General features: G+C 43.3%; 1 protein-coding gene across 1 annotated transcript in view; it reads right to left on the bottom strand.

Moving 5' to 3' along the window:
* Positions 1–273: 273 nt before the first annotated feature.
* STK4 (serine/threonine kinase 4) overlaps positions 274–19,016 on the bottom strand; it is an 87,105-nt gene continuing 68,362 nt past the window's right edge. Inside the window, exon 11 of the mRNA XM_046679128.1 lies at positions 274–4,390. Coding sequence (XP_046535084.1) covers positions 4,232–4,390 — 159 coding nt within the window. The 3' untranslated portion in view covers positions 274–4,231. The remainder of the gene's footprint in view (positions 4,391–19,016) is intronic.

Raw genomic sequence — 19,016 nt, 5'->3', positions numbered from 1 at the left:
TATCTCCTTTTACCGTAGCATTTCCAGTGTCAAGTGCTTGACTGAGGCCCCAGCTGGTCTGCAAGAACCGCGCCTGGTCCATCTCTATATTCCTGACAGCCAGCTCGGTCCCTGGCACACAGTCGGTGTTCCACAGAGATGACCCTACCTACCTCTCCCCCGGCTTTGGATTCTAGAATAAACACACCACAGAGTCAGTACCGTGAAGATTTACAATATCGTCATCCAGGCTATAGATGGAGGATCTCATTTTTAAAAAGAGGATAGATAGTCTGTGGTCCGAAGGACAGTTTATTTAAAACAAAGGTGACACGGTGTAGGAAAGAGGAAGAACAACAATTCTAACAAAAGCACAGAGAAAGCATTTCAAATTTAAAAAAAAAGGCAATGAAGGAAGCTGTCTCATACATATACAAACTGCTGACCTCGACTGATTATTTACATCCAAACTTCATAAAATAGCATTTCTAGTCAGCACTTAAGCCAGTGTTATTAATTTTAGTTACAAAAGTTAAAGCTACAAACTTCACATTTTTAAGTTGTACATCTGCAACAGCATTTAAACTTTTTTTTCCAAGTTGGTCTGAGTGCAAGCTGGTAGAAGAGATTTGTTTTTCCCAACACAAAAAAGAACACGGATTCCAAATACAATGAATATAATCCTGATGAAAACACAGACAGAGGGCTCAGGGAAGATGGGGCGGGAGGGTGTGGACTGGGCAGGAGCAACTTCCCAGTAAATAAGGAGCTGCAATCTTTAGAGGCAGCACGGTGCACTGAAAGGGCACTGGGATGAGAATCTTTAGAGGCAGCACGGTGCACTGAAAGGGCACTGGGATGAGGATCAGAACACCTGGATTTGAATCCTAGCTCGGCCATATTTTAGCTGTGCTACCTTGAGCAACAGACTTTCTCTCTCTGAGCCTCAGTTTCCTTATCTGTAAAATGAGGACAATAATACCTACACCCCCCAGAGCTATTAAGTTTTAATAGACACAGCGCTATTCAGATTATCTATTTCTTCTTGAGTGAGCTCTGGGACTTTGTATCTTTCAAGGAATTTGTCCATATTATTTAGGTTGCTGAATTTATGAGCATAAAGTTGTTCATAATATTGTTATTAACCATTTAATATCTGTAGGATCTATAATGATGTCACTGCTCTTATTCCTGATACTGGTAAGAGCTATTGAGTTCTAAATGATCTAATAAACTTCTGGCATCTGGCAGGTGCTAAATAAACGTTTCCTGGATCCAAGTCTACAGTCTCAAGGAGTCAAGGCTATAGTTTTTTAAGTTGCTTCAGAGTATTGATCCTGTCTGTCTGTCTGTCTATCTATCTATCCATCCATCCAACTGGTGGTTGGGAAAAGGGACAAAGGATAAGAAAAATAGATATTTGCTTCAAAATTACTGATGAAGAAGCAATTAAGATATTCCTAGAGAATTTGAGACTTTTTAATGATACAGTTGGGTGTGGATCATTGTTTCTTAGAAGGAGATAACAAGTGAGGGGCTTAGAGTTCACTGGAAGCTTGAGTCACAAATGCTCAAGCAATGACTGAAGCTCAGGGCTCAATAAAGGCAAGTTGATCTGTCTTGAATTTAGTATTCAGGGAAAAAATGACTAGGACTTGCTCTTCTGCCTGTCACTAGAAAACAAATACACCTTGTCTGGAAATTTATCTGATCCCAAAGAAATGGACTTCTGGCCAAAGGGCTCTGCCTAGCTGGACTGGGGAGCAATGTACCTTGTCGGACCAGCATGGGGAGTGCACACATGCTTGGAACAAAACAAACTCCAGATCAAGATTCACGACCTAAGAACGTTTATGGGGAAGAACTGAACCTTCTTTTACTCGGATCTAGCTTAGGGAGGGAGAAAATGGGCATTCCTCTCCTGTCTGGCCAACTGCAAAGTCCTTTCTAAAAAAGAAAGAGACTGAGGCAGGACTGCTAATCAACACAGCAGATGGCGTGGGGGAGTGCATGCTCCACGCTGTGGTTTCTAAAACTCACTTGGCTGTCAGACTTAACTACTAATTCAGCTGTTTCCCAACCGAAAAATGCCAGTTAGAGTTATTTAGTCTGTGCAAGAAAAGCTGGCCACTTCATTTTAAGAAGACTTGTAATTTTCCTTTTCCCTATAAACACTGGTCCCATATGGTGACACTATGAATCCTGATTCTACCACTTACTAGCTGTACTGGCTTGGGAAAGAACTTTTTCTCTCCGAACCTGTTTCTTCATCTATGAAATGAAGATAAAGTACTTAACTCACAGAGTTATTGTGAAGTTTGGAGCTGCCATATAGAGAGAGCCTGCCTAGCTCAGTGCCTGACATATAAATACATGGTCAAAGAATGCTAGCTGCCATTTATTATTACAGCGGGATCCTCAAATTGTCTGGAGCCTCTGTATCTGCCACATAACTGGCCAAGCCCTGCGGACCAACAACTGCCTTTGCATTTTTAAAAATTTGCTGTAATTGCAAAGAACAGAACCTGGCCACAGAAGAGGAACATTCCCTGCCTTTCCATTGATTCCCAGGTTTGGGAAGCAAAGGCAATTACAGAGTCAAATTACAGTATTCTTAGGTGCAACTGAGTCATAGCTCCCCTATCTGAGGGGAGGAGATGTTAGAAAATAAAAAGACATTTGCTTTTCCTAACTGTCTACTCTTTGCTGTGACTAAACGACATGTGGCCTTGAGCCAACACTGCAGAGGGATGGCTCAGGGCGGTCTTTTACAAAGCCTTCTGATCTGCTTTAGGCCCTAATCTGCCTGCATGAGGCCTGTCTGCTATCTGGCAGATGCCGCAGAGCCTCACAGAACGGATGAAACGGAACCATCTGGCTCCCCCTGGGAATCTCTTCACAGTTAGTCATCCACTGAAGAGACACAGAGCAAGTTTCCATTAGCAGGTTCTCTGGAACAACTTAACCCAAACTGACACAAGCGTCTTCTCTTGGAGAAGGGGCTGCGTGAGTCAGTGGCCCAGGAGGAAGAAGCCCCGAGGTCTAGTCCCAGCTCTTAGTTTCACCTGCTTTGTGATTTGGGCCATGTCACTTCCCCATCCTGAGCCTCAGGCAGGCCAGGTGATGTTTATGGTCCCTTCCAGCTCTGGCATTCTACGTGTCTGGGTTGAGCCTCATGGAGAACAAATCTTAGTCTGAAACTCACGTATCCTTTCCAGACCCCTTACCAGTAAAATAAAAAAGAAAACAGTCACATATTTGAAAGTGGATCACAAAAGCAATGCCCTCTAACCCTGTCTGTAAGGAATGTGGAACAAAATGCCACGTATGTGATCTTCACATGAACAACGAGAACTTCGAACCCTTCCCTTCTGCGGACTGACGCAGCCCCATGGTGGCTGGGCGTGCCCGGCAGGCCTGGCCCTCACTGGATCGTGTCTCCTCTTAAGGCACTGGGCAGTATCTGTGCTGTGACTCTAGGCAGTGGGGAGAGTGGAGATGGATGAAAGGCGTTGAAACCACAAAGGCCAAGTTGCAAAGAGGGCGCCAGCTTCTCCTAGGACTCAAACAGTAAACATAAACCTCCAAGGCTTTCCCTTGGACATCACCCACAGCTCCAGAAACCGGGATGGCCCACAAGGCTGAAACTGTGGGGAAAGAACTGGTCCAAACCTGATTTTTAAATGCAGCCCTGCAAAAGGGGGAGGAGGGCTTCTGGGGCTCAAGTGACCCCAACAGCCTCCCGGTGTCCTCTGCCCTCATGTTCCACAGTACCATAATCTTACAGAAAAGAGGCAAACTGTTTAAAACGGTACCTGTACAGAGATGCCACCACACTGAGTGGGGAATCCAGTTATAATTTATATATATATGCATATTTATATATTTTTTAAAAGTCTTCCAGAAAGAATAATTGTAAGCTAATGGGGGAAGAAAAACAAAAGACATTATGTAAAACTTTCCCAGCTATCACTCAACTAGGAGTCTCTGTTCCTGGGGTTTAAAACTCTGAGTTTAAAAGCACCAGTATAAATCCTTAGAAATGATCCAGCTCACCAACTGAAATACACACATCAAGATGCACGCTGACTGTCAAGGCAGCCCTTCCCACTGGCGCACGTTCCTGAGTTCACAAAGGTGCTGTGGAGAAATGACGGAGCAGAAGTGGCGGCTAACAAACGTGAGTGGCGAGCAATCCAGAGTTCACCACACAGGCCCGAGTGGAGGAGGGGCCCTCCCGGCCTGGCCGTGCTCAGAAGTTTTGTTGCCGCCGCTTCTTAGCCTCGATGGCATCCAGGATGGGCTGCCGCTTCGACTGGTACTTCTGCCGGATCTCTTCAATCTCCTGTTCCATCATGGGGTCGAGGGCCAAGAGCCTCTTCTGAAGGTCCTCCACTGTCCAACTCTTCAGCTAGAAAAGAAGTACAAAGTATAGTCAAGACAAAGCTCAGATCAGCGGCAGAACAGCAGAGCGGCCCAGGCTTGCCAGGCATCCAGAGGGAAGGAAGTAGGAGGACACTGTGGTCAGATCAAGTTTGGGGTGGGAGTGGTTGGAAAGTGACAATTCATTCAAATGAATGGCACACCACCAAGGTTTTTTGAGACAATTCATCCCCAGAAGAGTTCTAAGTGCTAATCTCTTTGATTTACTGTGCCTTGACCAAGAAATTAATGAGTAATACTTTCCTCTCCCCTATCTTGTGAATTAATTACGTATGTACTCATTGTGAGGGCACTGACAGGAGAGTAACTTGGTGTCCGCAAGATAATGCTTGCCTCCTAGGTCTCGTCCTTCCCATGAGAGGAGCGTCTGGATGGTGACCACACCTCTTTCCGGATACCACACCAGCGAGGATGGATGCTCACTGAGGATCAGGTGCTCTCCCCCAACCCTGCCTTCCCACACCCCCAACGTCTTGGCACTGTCCCACTAATCATCACTAACATTTACCACGGGCTAATCATATCCCAGGCACCAGTCTAAGCACTTTATATGGACTATCTACGTAAGTGTCTTGGGAATATAGACAAAACCCTTGGGTAGCCAGGTCGGGTAATGGAGAAACCCTGAAACTTCTGAGATTAAGTTTCCATCATCCGGAGAAAAAGACAGGACTTGATATATAAATTAATAATAATTCCTAGCACTTGTGTAATGCTTTCCATGTGCCAGACTCTCAGTGCTTTACATATATTGACTCATTTAATCCTCACAACAACGCTATGATTTGAGTACATTATTATCCCACGTTATGGATGAACAAGCCGAGGAAGACGGTGGCTAAGTAACTTGCCCCGTATCTCATGGCTAGTCAGCGGCAGAGTCAAGATTCAGACCCAGGCAGTGCGGCACCAGAGTCCATGCTCTTAACCAGCATTGCAGAAGAGCAGACCAGCAAAGCATAGGCTGTAGAACCAGCTCAACCTGTGTTTAAAACATGGCTTTGCCTCTTGCAAACGTTGAGTCTCGGGCAAGTTACCAATCTCTCCAGGTCTTCCTCATCCACAGAACAGGAGCAGCAACGCCTCCTGTTTATTCTAAGAATTAAATGAGATCATGGTTGTGAAACTGTTAGCACAGCGCCTGGTGCACTGTGTGCTTAAAGATGGCAGTGTGTGTTACAGCCCTCTCTCTACACTAGAGCCCAGGAGCACACTCGGGTTCAACCTGTGTTGCCACTGTTGGGCAAGTGGCTTCGCTGCCGTATGTATAGAGCATTCACTGAATCTAAGCAAGGCCAGCTCTGGCTGGCAGGGGTGGGAAGGAATGCCGACGTTATCCACAGCAGGTGGTGATAAATTCTGTGAGCTCACAGCCAGTTTAATAGGTACAGTGTTTCAAGAACTCAAAGGCTCGCTCAAGTCTTATGAGAGATTTATAGAATCATCATCTCCCACAGCCCCTTCCTGAGGCCCCAACAGGGAAGTGGGATAGGAAGGTGGGTGCGGGAGCCTCTTTCTGTCCACACTGCCTTCAGACGGTGCGGTGTGAATGAGTGTGAAGTGCTCCAGTGGCCTCCCTAGAAATGGTTTACTGACCTGTCACCACAGGAATTTCCCCTGGCCCGCTGCAGGGAGGTGGTCTGAGAAGTGAGAAAAGCCACACGAAAGGTTCTTTGTAATGTGAGAGTGGAAAGACTGGAGAGTGGGGGAGAAAGCTGGAAAGTTGGGCTGAAAAAAACGCAGCCTGTGGTTTTATACCATCTAGGAGGTTGGTGTTCTTGGCCCAGAGACACCCCTAAAAGTGATGCTTGCCTAGTCTTTAGCTTTTTCAATTCGTTCTCCAAACCGAGAACACCCCAAACCTAACAGTGAATGTTACTGGTAGTTAAGGACTTAATCTTTAGGATCACAGATCCTACTGGCTGTGTAACCTTGGACAAATATACCTCTTTGAGCCTCCATTTCCTCCTCTGGAAAACAGACAAATACTAAGTTTCTCCAACGTTGGGCAGCAATGAGGATTAGATGAGTTAATGGACGTGATGTTCTTAGTGTAGAACTTCATAGCATATGTATTTGGCAGGTAGTAAGCACTCCATAAATGGTAGTTATTATGTTATTAATAACTGTTACTGTTGCTGTTATTAATATCGTTGTTATCAATATTATTGGAAAAATCTCTACTTAATCTCCCATAAACAAACTGTTCCTATAACCTCTCATCCTAGTCAGAATCAAAGAAGTGAGAAAGAAAATATCTACTGTATCCTGGGCTAACAATACCTAAGGGTGAGCACCTTCCCACAGCGCCTGTTCACTTATTTACAGTTTAATGAAATTTTTTCATCCATCCATCCATTTACCAAATATTCAGTGAGTACCTAGAATGGGCCAGGCACCTAAATACTTCAGTGAGACAAATAAAAAAAATCATTGCCCTTGTGAAGCTGACATTTTAGTGAGGTGACACAAATGACAACACAATAAATCCGTAAATTACTCTTACATTAGAAAGTGATACGAAAAAGAAAGAAAAACTGCAGTGACGGAAGAAGGGCTGGGAATTGGCGGGGGAGACCCGCTTTCTATCCCTCCATTAGGATGAAGAGTCAACTGCAGAATGAAGAACTGTGAGTGAGCGGAACCGCACTGGCCTTCCAACTCGTTCTGCAACTTTAGGCAAGCCCCGTCTCCTCCCGAGGGCTGGTCCCCACCTGTAGTGAGGGCTGCCTAGATGATCTCAAAGGCTTCTCAGTGTTTCTCCCTGTGTGATCCACCGATCACCTGCATCAGAATCACTTAAAAATACAGACTCCTGAGCCCAACCCAGAGCTACTTGATCAGACTCCCCGGGAGGTGAGGCACAGGACCTTGCATGCTAAAGAACCTAGTCAGGTGTTTCTTATAAATCCTCAAGTTTGATAAGCATGATGCTACATCTTCCTTCTTGTTTTCCTGGCAGCAAAATTCTCACAAAATAATTGCTACCTGTCTCTGATCAAAGCTTCTTCTCGGTTTCCAATTTCTCTGCCGCTTTTTTGCCCTTGATTCTGATTTGGGGCCCGCCACAAGCACCCTTGCTTTATCTCAGCCACCTTCAGACTAATTTACTTCCCCAAAGGCCTTTGGGGCTTAAGTTACACCTGACCTATTAGAACACAGCCAGCCAGTCACTGCTAATGACTCGGTGACACCATCCAGATATGGATTTTTCTGAAAACAAGCTCAGAGAAGGGTTTTATGGCGCCAAGTATAGCATTTCACCTTCCTGGTCCTTGGTGGCATAGTAAATTTCAAATGGATATCTATCAGTTAAAATAACTGTGGTTCTACAGTATTCTAACAGCCAGCATCCTGAAGGAGCAAATTCTCAAACTGGCTATGCAAGTAGCTTGAGCTATTTTCACCAGCTAGAGGAAATATTACCCCTTATATCTCATCTATCCCTGACAAGTTAAGCATCCTCTCTATACTATGACTCCCACATTTATCTCTCTAGACCAGAATTCTCCTCGAACTCCAGACTCATACATCCAGAGCAATCCTACTGGCTATCTCGGTTCCTGATTATCTCAGGGAAATCTGTAATTTAACACATTCACAACGAAACTCTTGAGTCCCACCCCTCCCTCATCCCTAAACCTCTTCTCCTTACTTCCCAGCCTTCTCCACCTCAGAAATGGTACCACCATCCTCCCCAGTGCTCAGAATCATCCCTGATTCTTCCCTTTCCTTCACCACTCCCCTGCCCCGCTTCCATCTCATCTTTGAAATACAGTTGTATATATGTACAACTCAAGTCCAACCACTTTTTTCCATCTTTACCACTAACCATCAATTCAGGCCACCATCATCTCGCAGAAACGAAAATAATTAAAAACACAGATGTGAAGCAGATCATATCACTCTTATGTTTCCCTCTGCACTTAAAGTAAATCCAACCACTCACCAGGGACTACAAAGGCCCTGCATCTCTGGCCCCACTGTCCCCCTCCACTTCATTACCTACCACTCTCCCCTTGGCTCAGGACCCCTAGCCATGCTTTATTTCACATCCTCTCTGGCAAGGGCTAGGCAGTTAATGATCCGTCTGCCTCAGTTCTTCCTAATCTTTGAGGCCTGAGCTCAGACGTCAACTCAGAAAATTTGAGCAAGCCTTCTCTAACCATCTTATCTAGAAAGAATGCCTCCTCTCCATTATTCTCTATCTCAGCATCCAGTTTATTTCCTTCAAAACAATCATGGCACTCTGTAATCATTCTTTCTTATTTTCTTTTGCTTGTGTCTCTTCTTACTAGGATGAAAGTTCTATGAGGGCAGTGACTTTGCCTTGTTCACTATGCTAAGCGTAATTCTGGTTGAAGGCATGAATACACTGCCCCTCATTTCTAGTCAAACAATAATGGAAGCCACTGAAATCAAGGCGCAGGCTTCCCCTGGGCACCACCACGTGCAACACGGCTCTGGGTGTGGTGCCGAGAGGACTGTGTGTGGAATAAGGAGTGAGCTCTGCCCTCAAGGAGCTTTTATTCCTCTCAACATTCTTTTGAAATCGAAGGTTTCTGCTCACTTGATTAAAATTTCTATGTTTTATCCTGACTGATAAGAAGCAGGTCTCCAGTCCTGGCTTAGTCATCTCTAAAGGGCATGGCCATTTTAATTTTTTATTCAGACAAAAAAGAACTTCTACTACAAGAAGTACTCTTTGGAAAGAATGAGATACTCAAAAGAATAAGACATGATCCTTCCAGACAAGACAAAATGAATGCCAAGCCCAGAGTCACAGGCTCATTGCTGAAGGTGCGCTGTGCTGAAGAGAACAGACCAAGCACAGGGATTTCTGACTCTCTTCCTGGGAGAGGTCACAGAAGGAAGGAGAAACTGAAATAAGCCTCATAATCACAGTTATTTAGAATTCCCTGACCACTTGGATGCTAAGCAACACACCAGTCTTGGGTAAGTGGAGAAGCATGGGCTCTGAGGCTGAGACACGGCACTGATGTTTGTGGTCGCACGCACTCACTATTGTCTAATAAACAGCTAGACGTCACTCCCATTGCCTTGGACCCAGTCTATGATGTCTGTCGACAGACGTCTGCACCAGGAAAGGCAACAACATTCATGCAGATGAGATTTCTCTTAAAAGATGTGGTCTCTGGAAATGTGCTGTATCCTAAAGCAGGCATTTTTTTAAGTCCAATATTCAGCCTCCCCCTGTTTCTGCAGGATACAATGCTGTCTTACGACTGGATTCTACACACAGACATGCAAGAAAAACGTTAAGTACTTGAGCATATGCCATGTGTTCAGCACTGAACTAAGCGCTTTATCTGCACGATTTCATTTAATCCTTCTGTAAGGTCGGTATTATTGTCCTCCTTTTACAACTGAGGTCAACGAGGATAAGAGTGGGCAGTAAGAGGGGTGCCGGCCCCGTGGCCGAGTGGTTAAGTTGGCGTGCTCCGCTGCAGGCGGCCCAGTGTTTCGTTGGTTCGAATCCTGGGCGCGGACATGGCACTGCTCATCAAACCACACTGAGGCGGCGTTCCCACATGTCACAACTAGAAGGACCCACATCGAAGAATACACAACTATGTACCGGGGGGCTTTGGAGAGAAAAAGGAAAAAAATAAAATCTTAAAAAAAAAAAAGAGTGGGCAATAAGAGGTCAATAGGATAAGCGGTCAATGAGGATAAGAGGTCAGTGTGGATAAAAGGATAATTTGCCCAAAGTGACCCAGCATGGAACTGGAAGGACTGTAACCACCAGCTGAAGGGTTTCTGGAAATAGGCCTGTGTTAGCGAAAAATGTGGGAAGGCTAGAAAAATTCGGAATTTGGTTGACATTAAATATGTCACAGATGGCCCTCACATTCAAAAATGCCACCGCTAGTGATGATGGGTGACTTCAGGCAAGGCATTTGACCTCTCTGGGATTTGGTTTCCTCGTTTGTAAAACGGGGACGATGCTGCCTACTTTGCCGCCTTTCCTCATGTAAGAATACCACATGCCTCCTACTCACACAGCACTGCTGCCTGAGGGGAGCGACTTAACTCAAGGTTGTTAAACATGATTCAAATCGAATCAACCAACTTTCCCGGCAGCTCTACGAGGCAGGACCGCTGTTGGGCAACAGGAACATGACAAGCAAGCTCTGCCAGAGAAGCAGCAGGCTTGGGGCAAGGGCACTGGCTTTAGGTCAGGTGGACCTGGTTCCGTGGGAGCTCTGCCCTTGTAGCTGGATGCCCTTGGGCAAGTCATCTCATATGTGCCTCCGTTTCCTCATTTTTCAATAGAGGACAACACTATTTATCCCACAAGGGAAGTTGTGAGGTTTAGAGGTTTTGGTAATGTATATAACATAGTGTCTGGTGCCCACGAGAAAGTGGATGAGTGAGAGCTACCACCTTAAATTCTTTTTTTGGAAGAAGAAGGAAATACATGAGTGATATAAATAGTAGCTGCCTTTGTTATAAGAACTGAGCCTGATGAGCTCACAATCTGGTGCAGGACACACACCACACACACAGAAGTGTCTCTAGTGAACTCTGTGTCAGAAGCCCCAAACCAGCTGACTGTGGTTTATTTCCTCCGGGCCAGACCACAGGAAAATGCTCAGATTCCCAGCATCAGTACAAACACAGAAGGCTGATGGGAACTTACTTTTTCTCAAATATCCCTAGCAACTCTGAAATTCTAAATTACACTATGTCAATGTCAGTTGCACAACTTGCGTGGAGAACTGAGATGTTTCACCACAAGATAACTCATAGGGATTGCACTGACAATTAGCCTATCCTGGATCAGCAGAGGCAAGCTAAACCAAACACATCAGGAAGGACAGCAGAGCTTCATCCTGCCTTGGCAACAAGGCCCATAGTGAACACACAGGTCTGGTCCAGGTACGAGGTTTAGACCTATTTCAAAGTTCTGTTCCACTGCTAGAAAATCTCACCTCAGAAGTCTGTTGTGCAAATGGTGCCATGAGACGTCTCTTAAAAACCCCCAGAGCCACAGGTTTTACAGACAAGCGTCAATTCCGTACAGACTGTACTTGAGCACTCACAATTCTGCCTCCAACGTCACAGACAGGATTTCTCAAACACATCATCCCTTCTGGACAAGTGAGTTAGGCTGATGCCCTGTCACAGGTGATGTTTTATGGTGGCCAAGAATGAGGAAAGAACACACCTTTGGAATTTAGCAAGATGACAAGGAAGCTGGATAGAAGGTAAAAGTCAAATGAAGCCACCAACATGCCATTCCATACCTTCGGCACCAGCCACTAGAAGGTCAGCAAAAGTGCAGCAGAAAAATGTACAAAGGTCAGTCAAAAGGCATCGAGGGCCACTGTCTGAGTGCCACCACAGATGCCTACCCCTTCCTGATGTGGATTTGTCTCTATCTAGGAGTGGCTTCTAGACTGGGGAGAGGTGACTCCAGGAAGATAAAATTCAGGCGATGCAGCAATCTCTCAGCAGATGAGTAACACAGTCAAGCAGAAAACAAGGAAACTGACCACTGAATCACAACCTGTGTGGGTTAAGGAAGCGCTGGACTGTTCAATTCCAAAAGATCTTGCTCTTTAAATGAACCCTCTGAGAATTTTAATGAGAGATTTCCTCTGATTCAAACTGTGGTCATGCCAAATTACGCTTCCACTAGTCCCTTATAAAATCTTCCAAATGCTTCTCCAATACGGAAGAAAAGTTGCAAAACTATTATCTACCATTACTTCAATCCCATTTTGAGTTTATGAGTACTTCAAAGCAACACATGGAATTGTTATCAGAATTCTAACTGAAGAAAACATGACTGCATGTATATAAAATATTCACCAAGAAGACTGGGATGAAATGCAGATCTGAAGCCTGGCAAAAACAAAGAAATTTGGTGATGTAAGGACAAGAATTCTGACAGGGGTCAGAAGATTGGCCTCAAACAGCCTGAAGATTGTATCCATCCTCTCCCAGGAGAGGGCTCAGTGCAGGCCATGTGTGTGAGCGTGTATGAAGGATATGATCTGATAAACGGCATAAACAAAAAGACAAAAAGCAAAAGTTTTTCTCTAAATAATGGGGTTTTACTATAATATAAAGTATATTACTTGCATATTATTTTTTGTGATTTATTAAAAATCATCCTTAAATTTACATGAGAAATTAATTTCTGAAGTTGTACTTTTGCATGCTTAGAATTTGCTCCAACTCTGTTCTGGCCTGAACTTTCACAACTTATTCTGAAAATCACAATGCATCTGCTTTTTGTTGTTGTTTTTGTTCTGTGGGTTTTATAATAGCCTTTAGCCAAAGATAAAGTTTTGACCAAACCCAAATTTTTTCCTAACATGACTCTGGCTTTCCACAGCAAGAACCTAGAAGGAACTTTCATACCCAAAATACAAAAAAGAAGAATGATCTCAAGAGGCACTGTATTATGACCATCTAGCATTATATCTTTAACTATAAAGGTGTGGTGAGTAGCTGCTCTGTGTCAGACACTTGTGCTAAGCGTGGCCAAGCAGGAGTAGGGATGATAGAGGGGTGTGGGTGAGTAAGGGTGTGTATGGGACAAAAGAGTATATGGCAGGGTCCCTTCACACTGGAAGTGGAGATAAATGATGCAGTTAGTCATGAAAACAAGCTACAGTCTGAGGTATTACCGAGTAAGTGCCTACTGATTGCTAACAGTAATTAGAGCTACTTTTAATTGAGTGCTATGTGCTGGGCATTGTGCTCGGCACTTAACATGCATTATGTCATGTAATCCTCAGAACGGTCCAGGAAATAAGTAGTACTACCCCATTCTACAGAGGTGGAAACTGAGGCTCAGAGAGATACAGGAACTCACCCATGGCCGCAGGGCCAGTAAGTATAAGTGGTTGAGTTAGGAAATGAGCCCTGGCATGTCTGATTGCAAAGCCCGAGCCAACTCCATCACGGCCACACGAGCTGGAGGTGAGAGAAGGAAGAGTCCCGAGGCCAGAGTCTCTGAGAGAAAGACCTTACCTTTAATGCATTCATAGTGCAAAGAAAGGGCGCTCGCTCTAATTCGGGGAAAAGTCTGACTTGCAGAATTTTAAAAATAAAATGCAAATCTTGTTATTTCAAGTAGCTATCATACACGAGATACAGGGAACTAATAAAACTAGATTAAATAAATGAAAGGTCTTAGGAGTTCATTTGTCAGTATTACTAATAGCTACTCAAAATTCCTTCAGGTGCCATACTTTTTCACACTTTCACACTTCCGCTGAATATAATTCTGTCTTCTGCTTAGGGAATGCCCATTCCACCTTCCAGCCCAGCTCAAGCTCCAGCTCATCTTTCTCGCCAACTACCTTTTCCTTTTACTAAAGTGGAAGCTATCCAAGAGTAGGGACTACATCTAATATATTTTCAGAGAGTCAGGCTAGCAGAAAAGAGCTCTCAATAAATATTTAATAGAGAACTATATCCTTAATCTTTAAGCCTTTACTTGAAAATGATACTGACTTTTTATTGGCTTCCCTCAATTACTAGTAAGACACTGGGCTTTTCAGAAGCTTTGAAAATATGTAATCAATAAATAAGCCCAAGAGTATAATATGTTAAATAAGGCTATGTCAATTACTCCAAATTGATCCATGCATGGCAAAATCAAAATGAACAGCTCCTCCAGTGTCATGACTGCAATAAAGTTACAAGGAAAATGGACATAAAAATTCACTCTAGTCTTGGTTGCTTATGATTGCTCTTTGAGAAAAATTCTATTTTAAGAGTTGCTCTAAATTGGTTTATAAATTTCACACTTAAGGAAGCCAAACTGTGAGAGGAAAACTTTCAGGAAGTTAGCAAACACATAACCTCCTAGAATGATTAAACCTCTTAGAATAATTGTAAATGTCTAAAGAAGATAAGAGTATAAGAATAGAGCAGAATATGATGCTCTTGCTATTTGAAAGCACTAAAGGGAGACATCAAAAGTATCATCATTCTTGCGGGGATATTAATCTTTCAGAAGATATGAAAACCTGAAACACCAACTGCACCACGCTGCTATTTTAATGCAGCTTAATAATTCAGGAAAAGAGCAAGCTAATCGCCTAAGAATCCCTGCCAGCTGCGCCTCTGTACACTTCCTCGGGCTGGAAATTTCCAAGATTACAAAGAGGCTTTTTCCCTCTCATCTTGCCAAATAAAAGAAGCCCAAAGAATCCCAAGCAAAATCTGTAAGTTAAAATACAAATCGATCTCACTTTATTTAATAGAGGTAGTCTTAAAAAGTATCTTCAGACTAAATAGGATCCAATTTAAATATACTAAAAGAAGAAAATGTTTATGGAAAACTAGTTAAGAATGCAAATAAAGGCTCTCTGAGTAAGCTACTTTGCAGACCTAAATTTCTGCAATTTGGGCTGTCTTAAAGTGGGAAAACTTGTAAGTGAACAACACTCCATTTCTGGAAAGTATATAAAAATCTCTGTAAGCCCTACTGCTGGGCACACCCATGTAATGAAGGGTCAGAGATTTATAACTGAAATACCCCAAAAGAAATATTCTCTCAATATCCTTTGAGAAAAAAAGAATTCTGCGACACGAGCAGACAAGTTCTATTGGCAAGGCATGTCAGAATCTTTCTGCAATGGCCATCAAGTCTTGGGATGTGAACCCCCTGCAGTGTCAAGAACATAAATTAGGTCTAGACAGAGGGGTGTGTGTGTGTAAGACTTGCAATTCTGTCAAAACCACATAACTGCTAAATAGGGATTTTTGTCATTTTTTCTTTTATTTTTCTGATTTGACAGTCTAAAAAAATGGCTTTATTCCTTATTCTGTAAAAGCATTAATATGTATGCATCCTAGATACTTTGGGAGAGTCCTTTATTCTTTTCAACAAATGTTTTAATCCATATGGATAATTAAATGTGACAATTTATGCCATGGTAATACTTTTAAATGTGTGTAAATTCACAAACCAGAAAAAATTCTTTGTGAAGACCATGTGTCCTAGTTTGTTGAAAAGCACCAAGTGTCCTCTTTCCCCCCCGCCCCCCCAGAAAAGATGATCACCATATTCCGAGCAGTAAGCTCACCTAAGCTCAGAGTTAAAAACACTTAGCTTCTCTGGTATGAAACTGTGCTTTAAAATTTGTATCCTAAATGTTTTCCCTAAGGAGCAAGCATCATAAAGAAAGAAACTGCCTCCATCCTGGGGTCTGACATAAAACTTGGACTGTGTAGGACAGGCAGAGGAGAGAATAGTGATAGTACCATGATGCGTATGGTAATATAATGGGAAGGTATATTTCATAATCAATATGATGTTTATATGTGTCTATAAACAGATTCTTTGCAAGTTCTGATCTTCATAAACCCTTTTTCCCTCATGAAGCATCTGATTTAATAGCACAAGTATATGATTAGTACTGCTTCTGACTTGACAGTATTTCCTTTCAAAAGAACAGGGAGAGAGTATCAGTTATCAATTATCGCCTCTCAGCTCTGAATGCACCCTCCTCCGTGACCAAACACACACCGTAAGCACCTCTCCTTTACATGTGCGATGCAGAGCTTTCTCAGTTGAGGCTGGAGGGACAGTGCAGGGAGGACGAGGCTCCCTTGAGCGTCTGGCATGGGCACTGGTGGTGTGGACATGAGGAGAGTTGGTGGAGTGTGGCTCTGCGACGTCCAGAACCTGGTTTCTCTGCCACCTTGCAGCCTCGGCCTGGCCCTAATCTTTCAGCAGCCCTGTCAAAGTGGAGACCAGAGCCCTGACGTGGCTCACAGCCTCGAGGGCCTCCCGACCCCCCCAGCACCCAGACCCCCACTGCACACCCATGTCGCTGACTGCTGATGGCCTCCAGAGGGTAATCTATGGTTTGCCCAGAGCCTTCAGCCCAGCTCTGGTCTAGCCAACGCAGCAAACTCCTCTACTATGCCATGGGCTGACCCCTACCTTCTCCACTGAGGTCTGAACCCCTGGTAGTCTATCCTTCATGGGGTACACTCCCTGGGCCTTGGGAACCATACAGTTTCCCTACATCTTATAGTTACCTCTTTATCACAGGTAATAATTCCTTGTCTCAAACTTCCCCTGTTTAACCCACTGTATGGTTTCCATCTCCTGGTGGACACAGACTGCTACAGGGAGGAAGGGCCCAAGTGAGCACACAGCAGCACATGCTTGCCCACTAACAGAAAAACTTCCAAAACGCCAAACCTCAAACAACCATTTAAATTTGAAAAATGCCCAGATAATTTCAAATCCAGAAGAGTCTCGTTTGTTTATTTACAGCCCAAGTGCAGAATTAAAGTAATCACATTTGCTCCCACTGAAAACTATATGAATGGTGAATAGATAAACCAATTGTGGTACAGCCACACAAATGAAACTACTCAGCAATCACAAGGAACAACTCCTGATACATGCAACAACTGGCAATGAATGTCAAAGCAGCATGCCGAATGAAGGAGGCCGAACACAAAGACTGCACACTGCATGATTCCATTCACAGGGCAACACAGAGAAGACAAAACTATTGGGACCAAAAACAGGGCACGAGGGAAATTTGGGGTGATGGAAATAGTCTATATCTTGACTATGGTGGTGTTTACACAACTATATACATTTGTCAAAGCTCGTCAAACTGTACGCTTAAAAGGAGTAAATTTTACGGTATGTAAATTAAACTTCAATAAACCTGACTTTACAAAATATTACATATCAAAAATTGTGGAAGGAAGTTAAAAGTAATACCTAAAAGGAATTTTATAGCCTTATATGCGTATATTAGAAAAGAGAGGATTAAAAATTAATAAGCTTAATTGTCCAACTGAAGAAGGAAAAAACCCCTTAGAATAAACCCATAGAAAGTAGATAAAGGTAAGAACACAAGATCATGAATTCAAAAGCTAATGCTCGATGGCAAGGATCAATAAAACCAAAAGGTGGTTCTTTCAAATAACTAAAAAAAAAAAATAGAAAATTTCAGATAAGTTTGATCAAGAAAAAAAGAAAAGAAACAAATATTAGGAATTAAAAGCAAGCTAGAACTACAGATACCACAATCTGTAAATACCACAATCTAAAACCCAAAACTTCATGCCAAAAAATGTTAAAACTTAGATGAAATCAAGATTTCTAGAGAAACAAACAAACTAGATGTATCTGGAATAAAACCAAAAAGACCATGGACTAAGGAATCTGGACCACAAGGACACAGAAGGATGAGCTGGACTGTTAAAAATGAGCACTTCAATGATAGAGCCACAGAGGACGAAACCATCTTTGAAAATAGGTACAACCATGATCTTATTGAGCGAAGGTGCTTCTCCTATAAATGGGGGAAAAATTAACTTCCAATTTCCAGTTCCGGTAACAAGGCAGACTACTGAGATAACTACCGAAACTTCTTCCTATGAAAGAAGGGAAAGCTCCAGCGGCCAGAAACACTGTTTGTATGCCTACCTCCCTTTCTTATAAAGCTAACATCGTCATTCCCAGTAAATCTAGAAAACATGAAGAAGACTAGGACAGAAGGACAAGCAGAAGCCCTCCTGGCATTGCCTTGGTGAGAGGGCAGGATTTAAGGACCTTGCTGTACAATTATTATAGTAATAATAACAGTAACAAGAAAAGAAGCCAGCATTTCTAAACATCTATTAACCATATTAGCTGGTCACTACATTAGCACTTTTTATGTATTATTTCATTTGCTCTTCATTCAATCTTACAGCTATAATTATTAACCTGATACTATAGATGGAGAATTTGAGGTCTGCAGAATTACGTACTTTGACGTAACGCAGTCAACAAGCAGCAGAGACCAAAACCAAATCTGGTTCTGTCTGAGTCCAGTCTATACTTTAATGAAACCTCACCTGGCGTCTACTATTGGCACGTGCTTTACCCTCATAATCTTAATTATAGAGAGAATGAAGCGCAGAGACACCACCAAAGCCATACTGAATACAGAGAGTACCCAAGATTCAGTTGCTTGCCTCAGTAACAATGAGTTAGCATAAAGCTGGCAAGGTTTACTCAACCAGGTTACCATACTACTAAGTGGTTAAAGGCAAGAGACTGGCCTTCTCCATCTGCAAAATGGAAACTCCAGATAATCCCAACCAACCTTCTGTAGAGTCTCTGTGAGAAATAATCAAAATAAACACAAGGGTAGAAGTTCCCGGGGACAAATTGTGGCTGAAATTAAAACACAGTGTCTTTTAAGCAATGATATGGACTACTTCCCAACTTGTGGAATCCTCCTTCTTGTCAGAAACGACCAGAACGGTCAAGAAAACGCTGGACGATACCTCTTGGTGGAGACGTAGCAGGAGCTAGAACACAGGCCCGTTAAAGCCCCTTTCCCTTCTGAAAGCCATCATTCTCTGACGGATACAGGGAGATGAGGGAGAGGATGGCTCCTAGGGATTTAAGACATATGCCATTTGTCACCTGTGCTTCCAGTGAGGCCACACGGAGGTGGCCTTGGGACGGCTCTTCCTAGGACCGAATGTGCCCAGGTGCCACTTGCAGGTCTCAGACCCGTTTCTGAACCTCTGTTCTGAGCCATCTAGATGTAAATCATTTCTTTTCACTATTCATATTC

Source organism: Equus quagga, chromosome 12 (assembly GCF_021613505.1).
Source record: "Equus quagga isolate Etosha38 chromosome 12, UCLA_HA_Equagga_1.0, whole genome shotgun sequence".
In the NCBI taxonomy this organism is placed as follows: Eukaryota; Metazoa; Chordata; class Mammalia; order Perissodactyla; family Equidae; genus Equus; species Equus quagga.
Note: the sequence above shows the minus strand (reverse complement) of the source record. Positions and strands in the feature narration are given on the sequence as shown.